The sequence below is a fragment of the Alosa alosa genome, chromosome 5 (assembly GCF_017589495.1).
Source record: "Alosa alosa isolate M-15738 ecotype Scorff River chromosome 5, AALO_Geno_1.1, whole genome shotgun sequence".
In the NCBI taxonomy this organism is placed as follows: Eukaryota; Metazoa; Chordata; class Actinopteri; order Clupeiformes; family Clupeidae; genus Alosa; species Alosa alosa.
In genome coordinates, this window is record NC_063193.1 from 13,497,883 (window position 1) to 13,519,576 (window position 21,694).

The following is a 21,694-nucleotide window of genomic DNA, read 5'->3' on the forward strand; positions in this document are numbered from 1 at the left end:
CGCAAGCGCACCCACGCTCGCCCATTCAAAATCTAGCACCTCTCCAGTCCAGACTCCAACACTCCACTCACAATCTAGTCCTCATAGTCGAACATCTTCAGCAATATCGCAAACAGCTGTTTTTTGATATTACACATATAATAATCTAAGCACACGTTTAAATAAAATACCACAGAGTAGTCACAATTATGTGGAGGCACTCCTCTGTAAAAGTAGGATTACTACTGTAAAATAGGATTAACAGTTCGTTTCAGTGACTTCTATTTTACAGTACATCATGAATAGCTACCCTCTCATGTCTACAATCCAAATAATAATAACAAATGAGAAATACATATATACGAACAGAATTGTTTATTTTAAACCAGTACATCCAAGATTATTTAAAGCCTCCTTTAGGTTTAAATAATGATGTAGGCCTATCCTGCACAAGAGTTAACTTTTTGGCACAATTAATTTGCTCTGTAAGCATGAGCATTGCTGTAGGTAATTTCTGTAGGCGCTCATTTTCATTTCACTGAAATACTCTGGCTTCTCAATGCGTTTAGGTTTCCCTCAACCACCAGGATGGCGGACCAATCAGTGACGAGAGTGTGGATGACATTCGTTTCTAAATTAAAAGTGGCTGTGGTAAAGCAACAGTAGTAGCAACACCTTCTAACATAAAAAAAAATGTAGATGGAAGATTGTGTAAATTAATACAGCAAAGGTAAATACATTGTTTCCTGACTGCCAATGCGGTTTATTATCAGTTCGTAAAGGTTAGGCGAAGTAGGATGATGAAATGAAAATCCCAGATCAATGTGATTGGTTAGGCTGGACTAATGATTTCAAAAGTAAAGCAAAGTCTACACCCATTACGATGCCAGGGTTGGAAACATTTCCCAATGGAGAGTAACCAGACTACACTTCACGAAGTGAAACTAAGTAAGTGAGTCTGGTGAAACCAGGCAGGCCTACCGATAATTGTACTAAAATTCCAAAATAGTGCTTGATTGATCTCTTAAAAAATTCTTAATCATATTTTACAGTAAAAAGCAACAAATACCTGAACAAAGTGCATACCATGAGACATAGGACTGTAGAAATATTTCCCCCTTGAAAAACAATATTGCCGCTCTATCTCCCTGTTGCTGTATCACAGTCACATTGACCTCCTTTGCAGGACAGACATTTCAGGGCTGTGCTTCGGTAGGCTTTCCACACAGTGGGGTCTTGGAGGCACACAGTTCCTCCACCTCTCTTCTCCTCCGCCTCATTGCGGTTGATGTCGCCCACGCAGACCCAGCCACCGGCGCTTCCAGACGCAGCCATAGTGCTGACCGCCCACTTGGAGTGGTCATCTGTGGCATCGAAGGTGAACCTCTGCCCAGGGGCAAGCTGCTGGACGTTCAGCACCTTCCAGCTACCGGAGCAGTTTGAGGGCTGAATCCCAGTGGACCGCTGCCAGAACTGAACCAGCAGGTCGGACTGAAGAGTAGGGGCCACCCAGGAGTGATAGAGATCTTCATACATGACAGGAAAACATGAATTAGACCCTGTTCAACAGTATAGTATCAAAGAGCATCAAAATGTGAATGTGTTTTTTTCTGTCTGTCCCACTGATCTTCAACTAATTAATACATTCACATTAATGGCTAAATGAACATTTCTACATCTCTGGGGGTAGCCATATAACCTGACTCTCGCCAGAGGAATTTCGTTCCGCCTAGCTCCACTTATCCATCTGGGATCAATCCATTGAACTGTTGCTTCAGAAGGCTGGGCCTAATAAAAAATGCTTGCATATGATTGGATAAGCCACTAGTCCGTCATCTATTGACGTGCTACTTCAACCACTCACATCGAAGCCAACCCGTGACGCTGATAACAGTCTCACAGTCGCTTCTACGCTATGTCACATCTATGAAACTCCCGCCCTGCGTCCTAATTGGCTCTACCATAAAATCTGGTGCAGAAATCACTCTCAACGGAAGAGGTCCCAGATGGATGTGAGTGAAGCTAGGCGGAGCTAAGCGGAACGAAATTCATCTGGCGAGAGTCAGGTTAGTAGCCATAAGCATAAGCAAGCTATCGGAGTTTGGTTCCAAAATGCTATATCCACCATTTTAATGAATTTTCATAAATCATTTCGAACTGTAATTGGGTATTGTTATTTGATATATCTTTACTCAATCAAAACAACACAACTGCAATTTGATTGATATTACCTGAAATACACAATTAAATAGCATGACTGTTTAATGCTTTTAAAAACAGAGATATAGCATTTTGGAACCAAACTCTTCATATGTTAGTAGCCTACATTGCAGTCACTGGTAATATTTACCGTTTGCAAAGGATGCTCCTTTAGCAAAGTCGATGAATGTAGTCCCACCCAATGACGTGAGGGACACACTGCGATTGGATATTTTGGGGACATCATGTAGAAGACTGACATTCCCTCTCTCTCCTTGGCTGTCCTTACACAGCTGGACCATGGATTGCACAGAAGAGGCAAGGGAATCGGGAATATGGCAGTCAAAGATGTGTGGCTGATTAATCTGTAGCTGTTCCCCTAAGAAACAAAGCACATACCTTACTTCACATTGACATGATCTGTGGGTCACAAACAGTTATGTGCATGCGTAGAAAAAAAATCTTTTTTATCCAATCTCATGTACCACATACTCTGCAATATGGATGACATATTTTTTACTTTATTTTCTAATTTCATTATATTCTGTCCAATTAACATTCTCAAGATTATTTTCAGAGTTTTTATCTTAAAGTTTTCTGTCAGAACACTGAACACATACAGTGTTGACAATGTTTTAGATCAACATTTCTACAGAGGGCACAATCATACTTTTCTTGATACACATTATGCACCTCACCTATTGTCTGGAAGTGATCCAGGGGGTAGGTGACACAGATGAAGTTTTGACCATTCAAAACACCACTGTCTGGGTATGAAAACTGTCCGACTTTCTTGGGTGGTGGAAAATGTGGTGTGCTGTGGACCAACCAATAACCTTGCTTTTTGTCAAATAAGACAACACCTGAAGAAGGGAAATAAAACAGAATTATCTTATAAAATATGGCAGTGAAACCTGGAGGTGTAAGTCAAGTAAGATTATGAGAGAACAGGAAGCAGAGTGGTTATTGTCTGATGTACTGAAACAGGTTTATAATTTTGAACTGGTTAATGTGCACATGGAAGTGAATTTAAAGGTGTGTAGTGTGACTGTATCTGAGGCTGATACATTAGAGAAGAAATGACAAAAACATTTTATCCAAACCTGAAACAAAATGAATTTCGTAATATTTCAAAATGGAGGGATTTGTTACGAAATATATTGCAAAGCATTCTTTGACCGGAATGTTTTATGGGAATGAAAAGGCTGCAGATGATAAGTGGGCCGCATCCTGCTTCAAAATCAATCTAAAAATCATGAAAGATACAAAAGGAATACTCGCAAATGTCGCAAACTTTTTACTTCAAGATTGAACAAGGTAGAGGAAGAGAGGTTTCAACTCTTATCACATCTTGATGACGAAGCTCTATGTCAGTATCAGCTCGATGAAACGATTTAAAAAAAAGGACAAACTCCTATTGCAGGAATACACGATAACTCTAAAGGCAGGCATCGATCTACTGACGAAAGAGAATCAGCAATTGCAGGAAGACATGGTGACTCATAACAACCTGTGGGAGTTAAACCCCATACTTAGAGTTAGTAATAAAGAATGTCAGAAAGTTTGGACCTGATAAACATAGCCCTCAGATTTTCTCACCAGTCTGTAGGACTGGGTTGATGCATAGACAGATTTTGATGCTTGTGTTATGCATACCTCTACGTTATCTAGCAGTGGTTCTCAAATGGGGGTACGCCTATCCCTGGGGGTACGTGAATGCACTCCAGGGGGTTCGTGAGATTTTAAAATATACATATATTTAAAAAGTAGAATCCATACAAAAATACTTTCAAAACAATTATTTAATAAATATTTCAGGAAAAAGATCATAAAATTAATTTTATATTTCAGGCTATTCAATTTCATTATCCTAACCCCCCCTCCCATGTTGATAATTATTTTATGTGCACAAATCTTTATTTATAATTAAGTTAACTATTTCTTTCTTTTTTTAAAATATTTTTATAGTTCAAAAGAGAACACTACAAATAAGTGTTTTGCATATTTATGGAGTTTTAAATGGTTCATTTAATAGTTTAAAATGGTTATATGGTCACTGTTTTCACTACATTAGTTTGAATCATTTGCAATACATTTAGTCATGGATTATTACAATTTAAAATGTTCAAAATAGTTTTTCAAATGTTTGAATTTTGTATGTGTTTATCAGTTCCAAAGTTTAATAAATTAGACACTGATGGCACAGTGCTCTGTTTTAAGTCTTTTTTTTCTCAACTAAAAATGCTTTGCGCTGGTTAGGGGGTACTTGGTTGAAAAAATATTTCACAGGGGGTACATCACTGAAAAAAGGCTGAAAACCACTGATCTAGTCTTGTCAGATAAAAAGTACAGTAGAAATTTGGAAATAAGCAGGAAAAGGGTGTCACTAGAATCTGTCAATTTGGACAAGCTAGCAGAAGTGATGATGAGGAAAGGGGAACATCCTGCTGCAACTGCTACAGACAGGTTACTAGAAGTGTTTCAGACATATGGTGGGTCCCTTGCAACTGAGCTATGAATCCACTTTGATTAACAAGAGTGATCCCGTGAGCTCAAACCCATAGGTTCTAGCATCCCTTGCTAGCTCCGCTATGTTCCGTAAGGCGTCAGGAGCGAGGTTTCAGGGAAAACTGAATGCTGCGTCAACCTAAATAAACTTCCTTTTTTTTTTTTTACAAGGATTTGAAAACAAGAACCAAAACCAAAGTATGGCCAATGAAAAAATAAATTTTATATAATAAATAAATTATAATCATATAACTGTCCTTTATGCCTTTTGCTTTTGGTAATAAATCAACCTTACCTTTGGTATGACCTCCACTTCTACCAACATTTTCAGATGTTCCAATCCCAGGCACTGGTGCAGGAGGCTGATCATTGTACAGTATGTAGCCCTGCTCAGTGCTCTAAAAAAGGTTGTGTATTGTTATTGTTACAATGAGCAACAAGTAGGCTACCAAACATGGAAAACATTGTTGTAGCCTATTAACTGCTTATTTTCTAATCATAAACTAAGGTGGCCCGTTGCCATAAGTATGAATATGCAGAGGCATTGCTGACCGTGTATAGTTGTCCAACAGTCCTTCCCAAGGCTCCTGCACTGTCATTCACCAGTCCTTTTCCATCTGCCCACCCCTCACTCCCTTGGTTCATGAAAAGATACTTCAGCCCTTCAAAACGGGACTTATGGTGAGGGAGTTTGTAGAGATAAAACCTGCATTGGAGTATATTATATGTTATTTGCACCATTTGACTTATTTTCTTACCCTTTGTTTTTCGTCCTCATACTGACCAATCCACAGCTTTTCCCAAGTCATCATAGCACGAAATAGGGTCTGCACTCCCCTCTAGCGTCTGGTAATGTAGCAGCAACAGGGCAAAAGCAACAGCGACCATGACCCACTAAGGAAGCGAAAGCACGCAAGTAAAATAATTAATCTTATGAAGAGTGCTAATATAACAGTGTAAATTGTATTGCTACTGTGTGACACTTTTTCGAGTAGTTAAATGTGATTTGCACGAATTTCATCTGAACCAAATCCGAAGCAATCGGAACAAATTCGTGTCAGGCTAATTTGCATCTAGACGAACGAAATCACTGCCACACGAAGTTGTTCAATAATGCATGGCTCACCTTTTTAAGTTGAACCGGATAGGAAATTCGAAAAGTAGGATAAAAAGTCTTCAGAAGTTAGTTTGGAAGCCTGGCCATATAACGCCCTGTTCATTCGTACAGTCCATCCGACACATTGAAACTACTCACATCATTATTTTGAAGCTGTGTGACGTCTTTCTTGGTCGAGGTCATGTGATCACGTTGCTCAAATGCATGTTGTTGCCCGATTTTTGCAAGCTGCATATTTTTTTCAGAGATGCTTGAAGATTCTTGAATCACTCTCTATGGTGTTTGATGACAGTTATATATATATAATCCCCCCTTATACAAAGGGTTTTGTATTTATAGCATCAGAATGTTGAACACTGGCATATGATTTATCAAACAACCAGTGAGGCTACAGTAAGAAGACGGTTTAATGAAACCCATACAATGTGGTGAGTATCCATGGTTATTTCAGGGACCAATATGGATTCATTGCTGTTGGTAAACAATATGCACACTGATGGTAAATATGCTCATTGCATAAATGTGATATTGTATGTTCAGAAAGAGAATGTCTTTATAAACCACATATCACACTTTAGTAGATTGCCTCTGGCTCAGTGATACTGTAAATCTGTTCTACTGATAATAAGCCACCTGTTCATGGGCACTGAACTTCTATCCAGAGCTAGTGTCTGGCACTATGCATACAATGCATACAGTCAATATTATACAACTGCATTTTGAGTACATTTGTGCATTGTGACGTGTGCTTTTGTTACTCTCACTTCCAAGAGTCGTATTTAATTGTTACACAATAAATAATAAATAATTTGAAGCAAAGAGTAACTGCCAACATTTAGATCCTCTGTTGGGGTAAAAAACTGTAGAGTGGACTGCAGAAATGTAGCATGGAAGACAATACATGTCTGCTACATCTCGAGGCCAGCCATATCTTTCTAATCCAAGGCCTTACAAAATAATCCAGGTAAAGAGCAATGACATAAATACAATGGGTGCAGGTCACTGCTGTTGAAGAGACCAGCCTCTGAGGCCCTCATTGAACTATGTAGCATGTCGAGGCAAGGATGAGGAGGGGGGAGGGGGGGACATGGCTGCCAAGGTGTGAGCGACAGGAATGTCTTTTATCATCATGGACCGACAAAGTTCAGCCTTTGGCACCCTGCTCCACTTCTACATCCTCGTCCTTCACCTGAGAGGGGAACAGAAAAAGACACTTTGGGTGAGGTGCAACAACCCTGTAATAAAGTGTATGGAAGATGATGCAGACATCACAGAAGCATTGATACAGATTTTTACATTATGTGATGCATTCAGCCCTCTTCACTCTCACATATGCATTTTCAAACTCTTGAATTTATGAACCAAAATAGCATATAACTGAATCAGTGATTTTACTACTCCTAGAGTCACAAAGGAAACATAATAAAACCGATTACATCTCTAATCCGTATAGCACAAGGGTCATTGCAATAGTAACACAATATTTTACATCATCCAATGAATGGCCCAGTGTCAATTTCAAAACCTAAGATCAAAATCATCACCGTAACAAATCAACTTTGGGAGGAGAACGTGAACAATATATGACCAAAATGTACCTGCTCTACTCCCTCCACCTCTGGGACATAGAACTGAAGCATATTCTGGATCCCACTCTTGAGAGTGACAATGGAACTAGGACAGCTGGTGCAGGATCCCTGTAGTTTCAGCTTCACAATGCCATCATCAAACCCTCTATACAACACATCACCACCATCCTCCTGCACTGTCGGCCTGTGGGACATAGGTCAGCAAGTTAGCATCATATCGGAATCATCCGAAGGGTAGAACCTCCGTTTGACAAACCTCCACATATACTCCGGAGGTTATATCTGAAAGCCCTTATAGATAGGCAGACTTAGTTTGGCCATCTTATCTAAACAAACACCGAGCATGGGTGGTTTAAAGCAGTTGCCTTTAGATCTTTAGATTCACACTCATGTTAGTGCATTGCGATGATGTGACTATTTTCAACCTACCTAATGCGAGTGTCTAGAAGTTCTTTTATCATTGCAACCACCTCATCGTCATCATCTGATGGAGCTGTTTGAGAAGGAACAGTGTATCTCCAACAGTGACATTTGTGCAAGACCTGTTTATTCAAGGTGTCTTCAGTCAATCTACTAGCTTTATTTATTTGAAATCTAATGGGAGGAAAAAAGCCCCAAACCTGTATCTGCTTGTGGTGAAGCATCCTCATTCAGCACTGGAAGTCCAGTGGTAAAGAAGTCCATGATTGTTGCAAAGACATCAGGCTTGATTACTTTCCACTCCATGGTCTCATCAGCCTGATGTATGGAAATGGTCATTCAGTCATTCCAGTAGATCTAGGCTAATGCTACTTATGCTGTATTGCATTCAAGTATTTTACACTGTAACTGCATACAAGTTCATACCCTAGTAATTGTTATGAAATCAGGACCCAGGAAAACGCTTTTTACACCATCAATTCTAAACAAATGCCTGTAAAATACAAATGTTATAGTCAATCACAATCAGTGCTGAGTGAATTTCAATCAAGACTATACTGTATGTCTATATGGCAATGCAATAAGCGACATAAACTAGCCTGTAAAAAAAAATAAAGAAGAGCTGAGCACCTGGCCAGTGGAGAACAATATGCATCACGAGGCCCAGCAAAATCAATCGTTCCCGACTCCAGCACCACGCGACCAGGCAGGAACTTCAGACTATTTGGGTTTGGAGTGTCTTGGGTCTGTATGAACATGTTTCTCACTGGATAAAAAGCAAACAAAGATACGTTAAGTTTTAATCGGGTAATGCTTCTTGATCTGATAGGACTGTGACAGAAGGGGAAAACCGCTCACCAAATACATGATTAGTAACTGATGGCAATGGTAGTCCTCTCGTAATTGCCTTTTGGCCGGAAGGTCTCTCCAGTACAGCAACATAATTACGAACGTGCCTGTAAAAATATTCATGATTCTGTTATGTTGAAACTTTTGCCTTGAACGGGGAGAATGTCATCGACAACACAATACATAAAGGGAAATTAAACTAGCCAGTTAGCTAATTATAACATATAATCTTAACACAGTACGCATAATACGCATCGCACCATACATATGACGAAACTGGCATTACCCACTTTCTAGCTATGGCATTAACACAAGCTGCTTTTAAGAAAGTCAAAGTTGAGGACAAATCTGCGTCAGACCTAGCTCACACACTGGATTATGAAACGCGCACCCACGACCGAAGCAGTTAGATGATCATAAACAAACTGATTACACGAATGACATTGCAAAGACTTATTAAATAAACCCCCTGATAATACTCCATTCAAATTCAACTCACGGTCTTGCTATTAACGCAGAAATATTCCACAATCTCCCGACACGACTGTAGTAGGATGCCATGTTTACAAGGATTCTTCTTCGTCTAAATTGAATTCGAGTTTCGCGAAGACGTATCATGTCGGGCCTATGACCTGCACTGCCACCTTTCAGTCTGGATGTGAAAAGCATGCTCAATTTGTTTCCCTTTTTTGAACATTACATTTATATTATATCATCATTCTTAACAAATATTATTGTAACCTATTACATAAATAATCAGATAAGATAATATACACAAAAAATAAATAAATAATAAATAAATAAAAACTTTGTCGACTTCTAGCAAACACTAGAGGCAGCAGTCTTCCGGGTTGCATGCGCTCTGCAGTAAACGGAGCACGAACCCAGGAAGAGAGAAAAATGGTTGCTGATGTTGAGGAATGATGAAAAATCAGTCTCGAGGTCAAGATTAAATTTATTGGAATGGACTCACGTTTTCTCACGCTAATGCTTTGCTGTGGTGCATTGCTGTAAGTAATGATCAGGGTAGATACCTGAATCTTAATCTGTTAATTTGGTTTTGCTGTGAAATAACTAGCTAGCTAACGTTACAGCTGATTATAGAGTTCCTCTATATAATTAGCGTGCAAGGTAGTTGCTATAGTGTTTCTCCTTATAACATCACATGTCGACGGAAGCAGGAATGTTGCAAACCAAGTAGCTCTGCATGTGTTCATTCTGTTCATTGTGCCATTGGGTAGATAAGGAACGTTGTGCCATATGATTGCAGGCTACACTAGCTAGCTGACAACCCATTCATATTCAGCCTGGTCAACTCTGCCTGTTAATTAGTCAGGTGCTCTTGGACGTTATCTCAATACTACACCAGAACGGTATCTATATTTTTTCGAAAGAATACATGTTCGAACATTGCTTCTGTACTTCTCTGTGAAAAGTAGTATTGAAAACATTGCACCGTTGAGAAGTATTGTTAAAAACATTGCACCGTTATGGCAGTCATTGAATTGACTGGACAATCTTTTGTGGTCTTTCTGCAGGGCATTACTAATGAAAGCAGATAGACAAACATGATTTGGAACGCAGAAGACAGTTGACTTCAAGTTCAATGATATGACCATCTACATGCCTAACATCCAAAACAAACATTACACTATGGAGCACTACGTTTTGTCACTCCAATTTTGCTGTGGGGAAATGTACTGATTCACAATGTTTTACACAGTGACAGTCATTTGTTGATAACCAAACAAACCCTATTCTCACAATACCAAAGTGTGTGCTTCAGTTAGTCCTCCATCAAAATGTTTTCTGCACTGAAGAAGTTGGTTGGCTCCGAGCCTGTGCCACCAAAAGACAAGAACATCCCTGCAGGTCTTCAGTCAATGAACCAAAGCTTACAAAGGCGCTTTGCAAAGGGTGTTCAGTACAACAGTGAGTACCTCCGCTCTCCAGCTCCATTGTTGAAGTGTGCTGTTTGATTTCGTTATTAGTGCAGATTATCATGAATCTGCATAGTTAAGTATGCAGGAGGAAAATTCATATGGTCATTCCGTGTATTTCATACCACATTTTTCTGTCCTCCCTTTCAAGTGAAAATTGTTATTCGTGGAGACAGAAACACTGGGAAGAGCACCTTGTGGCAACGACTTCAGGGACAGAAGTTTGTGGAGGAGTACATCCCTACTCAGGAGATCCAGGTCACTAGCATCCACTGGAGTTACAAAAGTAAGTGGGCCTGGTGGCTGGCATGATAATGAAGTAGGCTGGTTAGGTTTTCATTCTGTTTGAATGCATTTAAATATGAAAATTATTTTTTTAATGCATTTTGAATAGTATTTTCAGATATGCACAGGAGACGTGTTTAATTCCTTTTGCTATAGGTAGAGGATTTCCCAGTTACCCCATATCCCAATCGACTGCCAAGCCTACACAACTTGATGCAGGATACAATAACAATGCACAATTGGTTGGCAGCAGTCTCAAAAGTACCACATGTTGTACTGGGATCCTTCTTCACTGTACAACATGAGCTGCCAGTAGCCTGCATACCCAACCAAAGAAAGAAAACCACAAAATCAGCATTAAAGCAACCTTAGTGTACAGAAAACAATATTGAACAGAGCAGCCTTAATGCACATTTTACTTGGGTCATCAAGCAGGCACCTGCCTTCGTTGGTGTTACGTTAAATTAGACCTACGACACCTCTAGAAGGCTGAGCAGTGGTGTCTGGCATCTCAGACCCACACCCCTCCGTACTCGTGATCAGTTCTCTACCAGCAAATACCAACAAATACAAACAATTACTTTGGTCATTCTTCTTCATTGCTGTGGCCATATATGATCCGATCCGCAACATTAACCAGACAAAAAGCAAACCCTTGATGCGGCCACTGACATACTACTCCAGAAACAAGTTAGTAACTTAGTCAATTCAGGTTACAGCATGACCCCAAGTAGTCTGTGTGGTCCTCAGCCATAGCCACTGGCTTTAGATAACTCTTTTGCAGCTCCTTTCAGTGACTGTCCTAGAAAACAACAAAATCCAACAAGATTGTTGTGGCTGACTTTGCTACAAAGCCTCTAAGACCTATCTCTACTGGTATCTCTACTGGTATTGTGTGTGCTTGCCAGCCACATTCGCTTACTTCTGCTACCGGTTCTGCATACTTCTTCCTTTCAAAGGTTTCAAAGGAAAGGCATATATAGTGTCATTTGTCTGTGGTCTGTGTTTGTAATGTTTGTCATGTTTATTGTTTGTTGTTGTTTTGAATTTGTTTTGATTCATTTTTTAATTTGAACCATGCCTTTTCATTCATTTATCAAATTATATCCAATTTAGGTGCCAACCAAGGTAAATTCATTTCAACAAAATGATCACTAGTATGTTGGTGTCCTCGATAGAAAATAGGACTGATTCTAGATCTGTAATGGTACAAATGTAGGCTTTTTTGAGTTTGCTTAAAATATTGCTGACCTCCTATAGATATGACAAATATCTATAAGGAATATATCTGCATTAATAGAAAAGCTACACACACCCCTCTTTCACAGTTAAGCAGTTTAGATCAAGTAGTCTAGTTGATTATTATCAGTATTTCAGTTGGTTTAGTCAATTGTGAGTCCCTTTTCATTAGAATTATACTGTTTCATTAGAAAAGCAAGTAGGCTGTTCTTTTGTTTGTTTTGTTTTTTTTCTAAGCCAATGTCATCCCCTAGTCTAGTGCATGTGACTGTAGAATTAGTAGTCAAAGGAATCCATGGAATTACAACTCCTTCGGGGGGAAACTAATACTGACAAATTCAATGCAACACAATAACTTGTATAATAGTTTAATTTCTTTGATTGTCCCCAATTCTCTTATCCGTAGCAACTGATGACGTGGTCAAGGTGGAAGTGTGGGATGTGGTGGATAAAGGTGAGTTTGTAAGGGAGAAATCCCCTTAGAGAGAAGGAAAGACCGAAGGAAAGACAGTGAGCCCCAATTTAAATGACTAGAAAAGTGCACAGTCTTATCAATGAGCAAAGTGTCTCTTGCATGAGCTAAAGCTGTTGTGAGGTGTTTGGGAGCATTGAGCTGACCCACTGATCTTGCATAGGATATTGAATTAGCAAATAGATTTAGCCTTGTTATTGAAGTAGCTTTGGTTAGACTTTAGACTTTGCCCACCATTTAAATCATGTTATTTACCTCTGAATCTGATCTGAAGCTGCTGTATAGATGTGTAAGAATAATCTGTACTATTAACAATGGAGTTTTTCTCTTCCTTTGCCCAAACGCTTAACTCATCAAGGCCAAAAATATCCTCTTCCTGAAGGTGTAGGTGAGAGTGATCGTAGCCTGTAGAGGTTTGAGTGTGAGCTAACTGTGTTCAGTGTGGTGCGTCTTAATGCTAAGTGCTGCCTGTGCTATCTCACTGCTACTATACCCTGGCCTGTTCACAGACGTGGCACAGCTAAAGTACAGACAGATTTTCTGTTTGAACACAACATAATTTAAAATAGCCTCCACACAGTGCTCATCTGTTGTGTTTGGCATCTGTCTTTGCTTTTAGCCTAATGTGCTGTCCTCAGATGCTCAAATTGGATTCACCCTCACACTATTGAAATTCTTGTTGAGTCTTTCATATTTTAGGACTTTTCACTGTGTCAGTGATATCCCTCGTGGATGTTCCACTTCCAAAGCCACAGAGCATACGCTTTTCTAATACATATTAATGGTCGTGGTTATAATATGCAGTGTAATCTGATGCTGCATTGAAGCAGTAAACATGAATGGCTAAGCACCTGTCTAATTGCACCTTATAATGTCATGAGTTTTACCACTGCCAAATGAAAGGCATAACTATTTTGCTGTCCATTGTGTGAACAGAAAAATAGTTATATGTATTAAGTTAAATTGCTCTCAGTGCAATTTGGTGGCACTAACAGGTTTTATGTCAATATGCATTATTCCTGTATTTCTCCGATACTCTTTTAACCTATTTAAAAGTAATAAGTGAAATATTCTTGAAGTTATGCTAAGGTTTTATAAAAGATTTGCCCCATATGTGTGTATTAACATGCTTGAGATTTGGAATGGCTTTTGCCATTTTGACCTGAGATGCATACTTGCCTTTTTATTTTGTTTTAAATATCACAGGAAAAGGAAAAAAGAAAGGTGATAACCTGAAATTAGAGAATGAACCACAAGAGGCAAGTATTCTTAAAGCCTGTGTATTGTCAACTGAAGTATACCTGCACCAATAACATTCTTAGTTATTAATTTTTGTTTGTTGCTCTATTGATTGTTCTATCACTGTAGCAATCAGACAAAGAAGTGGCTTTGGACGCAGAATTTCTGGATGTTTACAAGAACTGCAATGGAGTGATCATGATGTTTGACATCACCAAACAATGGTAATAACACGTCTGTATGTGAACACACACAAGTCCTGCCAGTTGAGTAAATTGTAATAAGAATCACACCACATCTACTCTTTGCAGGACGTACAACTACATTTTACGAGAGCTACCGAAAGTGCCCAACCACGTGCCGGTGTGTGTCCTCGGCAACCACCGTGACATGGGTGAACACCGCGTCGTTCTGCCGGACGACATCCGCAATTTCATAGCGGACCTTAACAGGTAAGGGTATGGATATTTCGGTGGCGAAGCTATAAGTTAACCAAAGCGTGGACCGTATGAGTACGTTTTGTGTGTGCTCTTGTCTTTTCACAGGCCACTGGGCTCATCTTACATTCACTACGCCGAGTCCTCCATGAAGAATGGATTTGGCCTCAAATATCTACACAGATTTTTCAACATTCCTTTCTTACAACTACAGGTAAACCCTCCCAGCATTCCATTCTGCATATGTGACAAGACTCATGCCCAAACCTAACTTGTTGTATTTTAGATTATATTTGTGAACGACATGTTTGTGGAACCTATACTCCATTACAGTCACTTGAGCTGTGTCAGGACCAGGGCTTTCCAAAGATGTCCTTCATTATTGATTTGGTTGGAGTGGAAAACAACACAGGTGATAGATTATCCTGCAGTAAGCCTAGAGCCAGTCAAGACATTGGCGTGTGTGTGTGTGTGTGTGTGTGTGTGTATAGAACCACGTGCTGAGAAGATGAAACCACTAGCAAGTCTATCAGTGGCCTCCTTATGTGTCGGCTGGTTATTTAATATGCTAGTCTAGAGCCGCTGGCTTTCTCGCGCTGGTAGCTGTTGACGGAGGCTGTGCAGGAGTGAGAGGCTGCTTCGGGGCACAGTCACTTGATTGTTCTTACCGCTGCTGCCGTGCTCTGGTCTTTGCAGAGGGAGACTTTGTTGCGGCAGCTCGAGACCAATCAGCTGGACATTGACGCTACGCTGGAGGAGCTGTGTGTGCAGCAGGAGACGGAGGACCAGAACTACGAGATGTAATAATCCACCTTTATGTGTTGTGCTGTTTTTTTTTCTCTTTCTCTCTGCTTCAGTTCGTTATAGATTAAAAGCTCTGAACTTTGGTAAAGACAATTATGTGAAATGTCTGCATTTTAATGTATAAAAGCTCAGTAGAGTGGTCTTTTTACGGATGGCAACTTGTTTATGGTGTCTGCGCTGTGGATTGGCAGCTTCCTGGAGATGATGGACTCTCGCGGTAAAGGGTACAGCTCCCCTGGCCGTGCCAATGGACAGAGCCCGTCCTCAGGGTCCCAGTCCCCCGTCGTCCCCCCCAGCAGGGACTCCACGGACAGCTCCAGCCCCGGCACTCCGCAGCCCCCCGTCCCGGCCCAGGCGCAGCAATCTCCCCCGACCTCCTCTCCGTCCTCCCCACCCGAGCCCTCCAGCGCAGCGGCGTCACCACCTCCTCCGGCCGACCTCCAGTCTCCTGAGCGGCCAGCGCCCGCCCCCTCCCCTTCCTCCTCCTCCTCCTCCTCCACAGCACCTGTTGCACCCGTGGCCGCCCCACCCCAGAAGCGTGGCATCATATCCCGGCTGTTTGGATCGTCCCCCGCCCCGGAACCCCCTGCTGCCAAGCCAGGTGAGCCATTTGACTGCCATTCCCAGAGGTGGACATCCAAGGTTCAGAAAATAAAAGTGATTTGCTCTGCCAGTGATTTGTTCCAACCATTTAGTAAACCAGCTAATCTTAGCACAACTCTTCAACCAGGTAGGTCAGCCAGTTAGTGTTAAGTGCACAGACAGTAGGAATGCATGGTAGGACTTTTTTTTTGAAGCCGGGGTGGTCCACCTCCGGCCATTCCTGATTAGTTCCCAAACTGCCAACAGTGTGAATGCACTTTGATATGTAAATCAAAAAGTCAAAACAGTCACTCACCACCACACACTGGAATACTTAACTGATTTATTTTCAGGGAACAACACGTTTCCCTTGTTTGCCTCTTTAATTCTTGTCCCCGTGAAGAAGTGTTGTTGGCTCTTAATAAAATAAGTATTCCAGTGTGCGGTGACTACTTTGACTTTTTGATTCCCATGCTCCTGCACCCACCATCACCTGGTAACCTGAAGTAACAGTGCACAGGGAGCAGTACATGCTGCACTTTGATGTAGCTTTGTTATACTTTGATATCACTTTTAATGGAAGCCAGCCAAGTAGTTTTAGATAGTTTTTTTTTTTTTTGTATTTGCAAGAAATGTGACGGGTCAAGTTTTGTGGATTGCAGAGTGTAAAATCTTGTTTGCTCTGCTAGGACGTGCAGAGGATTTGGTTCCCTTGCACAGACAGGCACAAAAACTTCAAAGTGCTGACAATAGTCTTCACGGTCCGCTTGGCAGCAATGTGGAACTTGCAGAGAGGGGGATAAGCTACTTGTAGTTTTGAGTCCGATGTTTTCACCCAGTGGAGGGTTGCCTTCTTTTTGCCTGAGAAGTACTGTCAGCAGACTCCTGATCAATGGAAGCCATTGTACCGGCAATACTTTAAAAGGAGAGGTTTGTGAAATGACTCTTGTTGAAATGATTAGCTACACAACTGGATGTGTCCTCTTTTCAGTCTTAAAATGTTGCCTACCCTTTTTAAAGCCTGATCCTATATTTCTACCCAAAAACCAACATCCATGTCAGATTTAGGACTGCTTGCCTGACTTTTCAACACGGGTGAACCATTTTAGCAGTATATTAAACTGCAGGAAAAGCAGGCTATTAAAGTGTATGCACTCCTGACACGTTTCTTTTGATTGTCTGTTATTTAACCTTTGTAAAAAAACGTATGAGATGGGAATATACAATAGAATCCAGAAGTGGGCGGTAATTTTACTGTAGATTTTGTATGATTCCTGTCTTCAGAGCCTCCTGCTCCAGTGTGTCCAGAGAAGGTTCATAATGTGGATGACTTTGTGCCAGATGAGGGGCTGGACCGGAGCTTTCTGGAGGAAAGCATCCCACCCAAAGCCAGTGTGGCTCCCCCACCCTCGGCTCCACTGGACAGTGACAGGTATGGAGCACTGTGGATTCACTATATGTCTGAAGAATGACACGTTGCTGAATTTGACTAACTAAAAGTACGAATTTAAATATATTCACCCTTGATATGGGTGTCTGTGTTTTTGTGTTTTTTTTATGCATGTTTTGCATGCATGTTTTGACCAAAGTTCTTGACTTTAAATGATGATAATGATAATGAGTTACTTTTAGGCTAATGTTTATGATTGATGATTTAGCAATCATTAGTGTCAATTCACTTTAGCAAATGGCAATTGCATTACACATAGTGGTGCACCACCATTTTACCAAATGTAGTTTTTTGCTTGTGCATAGCTAAGAGCTGTGGCATATATTCAATTAAAAATATGGGAACTTCAGGTTGACCATGTAAATGATGTTGTTTTTATTCATCCCTGCTAAAGTGATGGAGAAGGCCAAGGGGGAAACCCAATGGTGGCGGAGTTTCAGGACGACCTCGACCTTGATGACAAGGAGGCTTCACTCCCACTCCCAAGCGTTTCAATCCCTAGCAAAGACCTCACATTATCTAGTGACGAGGACGAATCGCAGCCCAAAGTCACCGTTGCTTTGGACGAGGATCTGGAACCAGAGCTCCAAAATCCCCTGTAAGTGCCATATTTAAAAGTCAGAACCGTTCAAATTAATGAATGTGATCAGCTTGTAGTTTGCTTATTTTTTTCCCTTTAAATCAACGATGCTTCCCTCTCCTTCCTAATAGAGAGGACTTGAGTTCGCTGATTCTGCACAGCCAGAGCACAGCTCCGGAGGCGATGCCTACCCTCGCCACCCACGCTGAGCAGATTGAGATGGATAGTCAGGCCCCCGAGCCGGCAATCCTTATGCCATCCTCCGCAGCAGTGTTGGCGCAGCCAGCCAATCAGAGCAAGAGGAGGGTGGAGAAAGAAGCGTACGCTCTGGCCGAGTCCTCAGACACAGACGGGGACGCTCCTGTGGCCAAACAGATGCTGTCCTATGTCATGGATGATCCGGACTTTGAAAGCGAGGAGTCTGACACACAGAAAGCAGCGAAGGTGAGTTGAGATCAGAAATGGAGACTTAAAACAGTTATGGCAATATGTTTGTGTTGGCAGTTCTGATCAAATTTTAGCATTTGCAGAGGTTCATGTGTAGATATGTAAACTTGCTAGCCTTATTGGTGGCTTATTTTGTTTTTATGAAAGACAATACTGAAATGTACAACCATTAGCTCTTTGTGCTGTTAATAATAACTCAGTAAGTAGTATAATAAGTAGTATACTATCAATGTCTGGATATTGTATCTGTATTGGGAAGAATTCAGCCTGGTTGGCATTTTAGATAGGTAATACAGTATAGAGGTTTGTTTACAAAATATCCATCATTTCTATATTTAATGTTATGCCCTCAATATGACCTCGGATCACAGGGAAGGTTGTGGTCATGTTTATTAACACATTGACATCCACATACCGGTAAATACTGCATGTGAACACAAGATGGAAGTGTGGCCACAAGGCAAAATTTCTTTACTTTTTGTGTGCCATAAATTGCGGGTCAAAATACTATGCTCAAAACAAATGTGTCCTACACTCTTTGTTTCTGTCCAACATTGTGGTTCTTTGGCTTCTTCACAGGAGTCATTTCCCGTCAGGAATGACCTCTCTGAACTTTCCGATGATGATTTCATTCCCTCTAAAATGCCTGAGCCCATGAAACCCACAGCGCTGTCTTTCAAAACCAAGAACGAGAATGACCTCTTTGGTTTAGGATTTGTGGAAAAAGCAACCAAAACCAAAGACAGCAGTGATGAGCAAGATGGCAAGTCCTCTTTTAACTTCTTACCCAATAATGACCATGTCTGGTATTTTTCTATACATGTTTCACTCGCCAATTTATATCTTCTCCTCATATCTGATGGTTGGATCATTTCTTTCAGTGAAAGAAAGAAAGCATTCCACCAAAGAGAAGAAGAAAAAGAAGAAGAAAAGCAAAGAGGTCAGTTACATTCACGTGACACAGGCATCATTATCATGACTTTTTGCATCACCTAGCAGTTATTAGAGTCAGATGTTGACATTGTCAGTGTGTGTGGGTGTGGGTGAACGTTGTCGGTGTGTGTGGGTTCACGTTGCCAGTCATATATTTCAGACCGTGTTCTGGTTTCATTTCAGGAGGAGGATAAATCCAGCAAGAAGAAGCAGAAGCACAAGAAGAAAGAGAAAGATGAAGCCGGAACAGGAGACGAGAAAGACAAGAAGAAGAAAAAGTCTCGGCCCAAGAAAAGCGGCAACTTGGACGACCTGGAGTCCTTCCTGGCAGGAGGCGAGGAGTCCACGAAGAGAGATGAGTGCGACTATGAGGAGCTGTAGAAGCCCATCCACTATGGTGAGATGATTAGGAGATTGCACCACGTTTGGGTCATCCAATCCACGACGAAGGGGGAGAGGGGACTGCCTCCCCCCTTCATCTTGAGATCTGTGGCACAGCACTGGTCTGTCTTGTACGGTGGCTCTACCAATGCCACTGAGCCACAACAAAGTGCAGATGAGACTCCCAGCTCCCTACTCGGGTACAGATTGCAATAAGTACAGATGCTACTGAAAGATACTATGTTTTATCCTGGCTAACTATCCTGGCTACTTTTTTTATACTAGAAACCGGAATTGCTGAGTTTTCTATGCTGGTACTCTTCCCACTTTAAGACACACCACTCCATCTTTAAGTTTGGTCTTGTTGTTGTAGGCTGTGCTGTAATGCATGCCTAATGCTAATTGCCTTATATATTTTTTCTTGTTTTGCTGTTAGTGTAGATATGCATTTTGTATGAATGTAAGAGTTGTCCATTTTTTCCTGGCTATGTGTATATTTGTTGTAAAGCGATGATATGACTCCATATTGATTTTTTTTTCTCTGACATTAGATGGTAAACAGTAGTATGCAGCCTGTTTGAATAATGCCTTTAAGAAAATCACAGCAAAAAATGCATGTTCAGGCTTTCTCCATTTTGAAGTGGTCTTATTGTAATATATATTATCATGTAAAGTTAATTAATTGTTATTGTGTTATAGCAGTATTTCACACGACACCTTGTGGTCTTAAGTCAGTCTGTTGAACAACTTCATGAAATTTGGCGGCTTACATTTTTCAGTGAATACAGGTCCGACTTGTTAGATGCCATTGTACTTACTGGCTAATGGGTATAGTAGGATAATTGGGCTACTGAATTTACATACAGACTTTTAAATTATAATTAGACAATAAAGCAAGAATACTGTACATTTGAAAGTTATTTTGTTTTTATTTTAAAGAGCCAATCAATTTGGCAGTCTACTGTAGCCTTCAGGTAAAGATTTGATAGAAGTCAGCTCTGGTTGTTGAAATACCACCACAGGGTATGTTGTGGATGGTTTCATTTTGTATACAAAGTTATCCTTCTATCTTATTCCATACAGTAGTTTGGGAATAGGGAAAAATATGTTCCTTAACTCTAGCTAACTTCAACTTGTAGTGTACCCTGACAAAAGCGCAAGTTAGATTTGTATCACATATTTTTGTCAGGTATTTCTGATATGTGCTTTTTCTTGCTGTGTTTATGCACCATTGTCTCTTGCCAAGAGATTGCATAAACCCAATCTATCACTACGGATCTCACTACTTGCAGGCAAGCTTTTGTGACTGACCTGTGTGGGCAGTGCAGGCTGTGTGTGTTTTGACTGCAAAGGAGCAGCAGGGGTTGTACCACTCAGACTCTTAAACTCAAGGATGGCCTCAAGGATCTCCATCTTGGTCAAACTGTTATACATATACTACATACCGAGTGAGTCTTTCGCCATGAAACCGCATCACCTGTGCCCACGGGGCTGTCTAATCATGAACTGTCTGCTTCATGTCTCTTTGTCTTTTGCTATTTTTTTTTTTTTTTACCTGTGTTCCGTTCTGTGTGTGACTGAAATGTAGAGATTATTGGTGTCCCAAGTTGTCCTCCAAAAAATGGTGACTCCGTTGCATGCCTAATTGTCATGTATGTCGTGTTGCCCCCAACAAATACAGTGACGAGAGACGCACTTGTTAACAGCAAGCACATGGCTGGCTTATGAAGACAACCATCTCAGCTCTTCACAATAGACCTCAACTCTTTTAGAACACCAACAGATGGCAATAGTCTCAAGTACTTTGACCTACTCTCGTTTCCTCTATTTTGAAGCTATGCATCAACCTAAATGACAGTAAGCATTTGTACTATTTCCTCTGAACGCCACTAAATGTCCATTTGGAAGAATTAATGCACTATCCTCCTCTGTGAGTCCTATATTCACAACAGAGACGGGGCAAATCCTTGGAATTTAAGCCTAAATTAATGTTTATTCAATATCAAGAAAATCGGTCATCAGTACATGTGTATGCACTTGTGAAATAAATGCCAGCACATTTTTTTACAGTCAAAACGGTGTTTGTTGTATATTGTGTTAAAGACTGATAAATATTCCACAAGCATTTTTATACCAGAGTCTGAAAAGGCCATTAAGAAAATATTGAACACAAGTTAATGAAAGTTATCCATTAACTTTAGAAATTAAGTACATTTTGTCATTTTCTTTATAATGTTTTACATT

General features: G+C 40.6%; 3 protein-coding genes across 4 annotated transcripts; 1 reads left to right on the forward strand and 2 right to left on the reverse strand.

Moving 5' to 3' along the window:
• Positions 1-339: 339 nt before the first annotated feature.
• Positions 340-6,113, reverse strand: LOC125295055 (deoxyribonuclease-2-alpha-like). Its single transcript, XM_048244191.1, has 7 exons — positions 5,813-6,113; positions 5,471-5,580; positions 5,239-5,392; positions 4,982-5,084; positions 2,877-3,041; positions 2,330-2,557; positions 340-1,505 (listed from the first exon to the last, which is right to left on the reverse strand). Exons 2-7 carry the CDS (start codon positions 5,572-5,574, stop codon positions 1,120-1,122), a joined length of 1,140 nt encoding a protein of 379 aa, XP_048100148.1. The 5' UTR covers positions 5,575-5,580; positions 5,813-6,113; the 3' UTR covers positions 340-1,119.
• Positions 6,114-6,192: 79 nt separating this feature from the next.
• Positions 6,193-9,271, reverse strand: nfu1 (NFU1 iron-sulfur cluster scaffold homolog (S. cerevisiae)). Its single transcript, XM_048244192.1, has 8 exons — positions 9,161-9,271; positions 8,671-8,768; positions 8,443-8,578; positions 8,239-8,305; positions 8,013-8,130; positions 7,822-7,885; positions 7,402-7,576; positions 6,193-6,992 (listed from the first exon to the last, which is right to left on the reverse strand). Exons 1-8 carry the CDS (start codon positions 9,220-9,222, stop codon positions 6,948-6,950), a joined length of 765 nt encoding a protein of 254 aa, XP_048100149.1. The 5' UTR covers positions 9,223-9,271; the 3' UTR covers positions 6,193-6,947.
• A 253-nt stretch (positions 9,272-9,524) lies between these two features.
• rabl6b (RAB, member RAS oncogene family-like 6b) lies at positions 9,525-21,526 on the forward strand. 2 transcript variants are annotated; one of them, XM_048243564.1, is made up of 17 exons: positions 9,525-9,671; positions 10,200-10,593; positions 10,753-10,887; positions 12,532-12,579; positions 12,956-12,985; positions 13,804-13,856; positions 13,966-14,060; positions 14,148-14,288; positions 14,382-14,487; positions 14,970-15,073; positions 15,269-15,678; positions 16,944-17,091; positions 17,504-17,707; positions 17,821-18,133; positions 18,716-18,899; positions 19,018-19,076; positions 19,253-21,526. In XM_048243564.1, the coding sequence occupies exons 2-17, from the start codon at positions 10,464-10,466 to the stop codon at positions 19,448-19,450; spliced, it is 2,358 nt and encodes a 785-aa protein (XP_048099521.1). In that variant the 5' UTR covers positions 9,525-9,671; positions 10,200-10,463; the 3' UTR covers positions 19,451-21,526. The 2 variants fall into 2 exon arrangements, with proteins under 2 accessions (XP_048099521.1, XP_048099522.1); XM_048243565.1 differs by lacking the exon at positions 12,956-12,985.
• The last annotated feature ends 168 nt before the right edge of the window (positions 21,527-21,694 follow it).

Excerpts from the sequence above, each read along its gene's own strand:
- LOC125295055 (XM_048244191.1), bottom strand. The coding sequence starts at position 5,574 with ATGGTCGCTGTTGCTTTTGCCCTGTTGCTGCTACATTACCAGACGCTA. Across the intron at positions 5,393-5,470 it reads TTGGGAAAAGCTGTGGATTG|GTTTTATCTCTACAAACTCC; the intron begins GTCAGTATGAGG and ends ACTCCAATGCAG. Across the intron at positions 2,558-2,876 it reads GGATCACTTCCAGACAATAG|GGGAACAGCTACAGATTAAT; the intron begins GTGAGGTGCATA and ends TTTGTTTCTTAG.
- nfu1 (XM_048244192.1), bottom strand. The coding sequence starts at position 9,222 with ATGGCATCCTACTACAGTCGTGTCGGGAGATTGTGGAATATTTCTGCG. Across the intron at positions 8,306-8,442 it reads TATTGTTCTCCACTGGCCAG|GCATTTGTTTAGAATTGATG; the intron begins GTGCTCAGCTCT and ends TGTATTTTACAG. Across the intron at positions 6,993-7,401 it reads AGGTGGAGGGAGTAGAGCAG|GTGAAGGACGAGGATGTAGA; the intron begins GTACATTTTGGT and ends TTCCCCTCTCAG.
- rabl6b (XM_048243564.1), top strand. The coding sequence starts at position 10,464 with ATGTTTTCTGCACTGAAGAAGTTGGTTGGCTCCGAGCCTGTGCCACCA. Across the intron at positions 12,580-12,955 it reads GTGGGATGTGGTGGATAAAG|GCCAAAAATATCCTCTTCCT; the intron begins GTGAGTTTGTAA and ends TAACTCATCAAG. Across the intron at positions 13,857-13,965 it reads TAGAGAATGAACCACAAGAG|CAATCAGACAAAGAAGTGGC; the intron begins GCAAGTATTCTT and ends CTATCACTGTAG.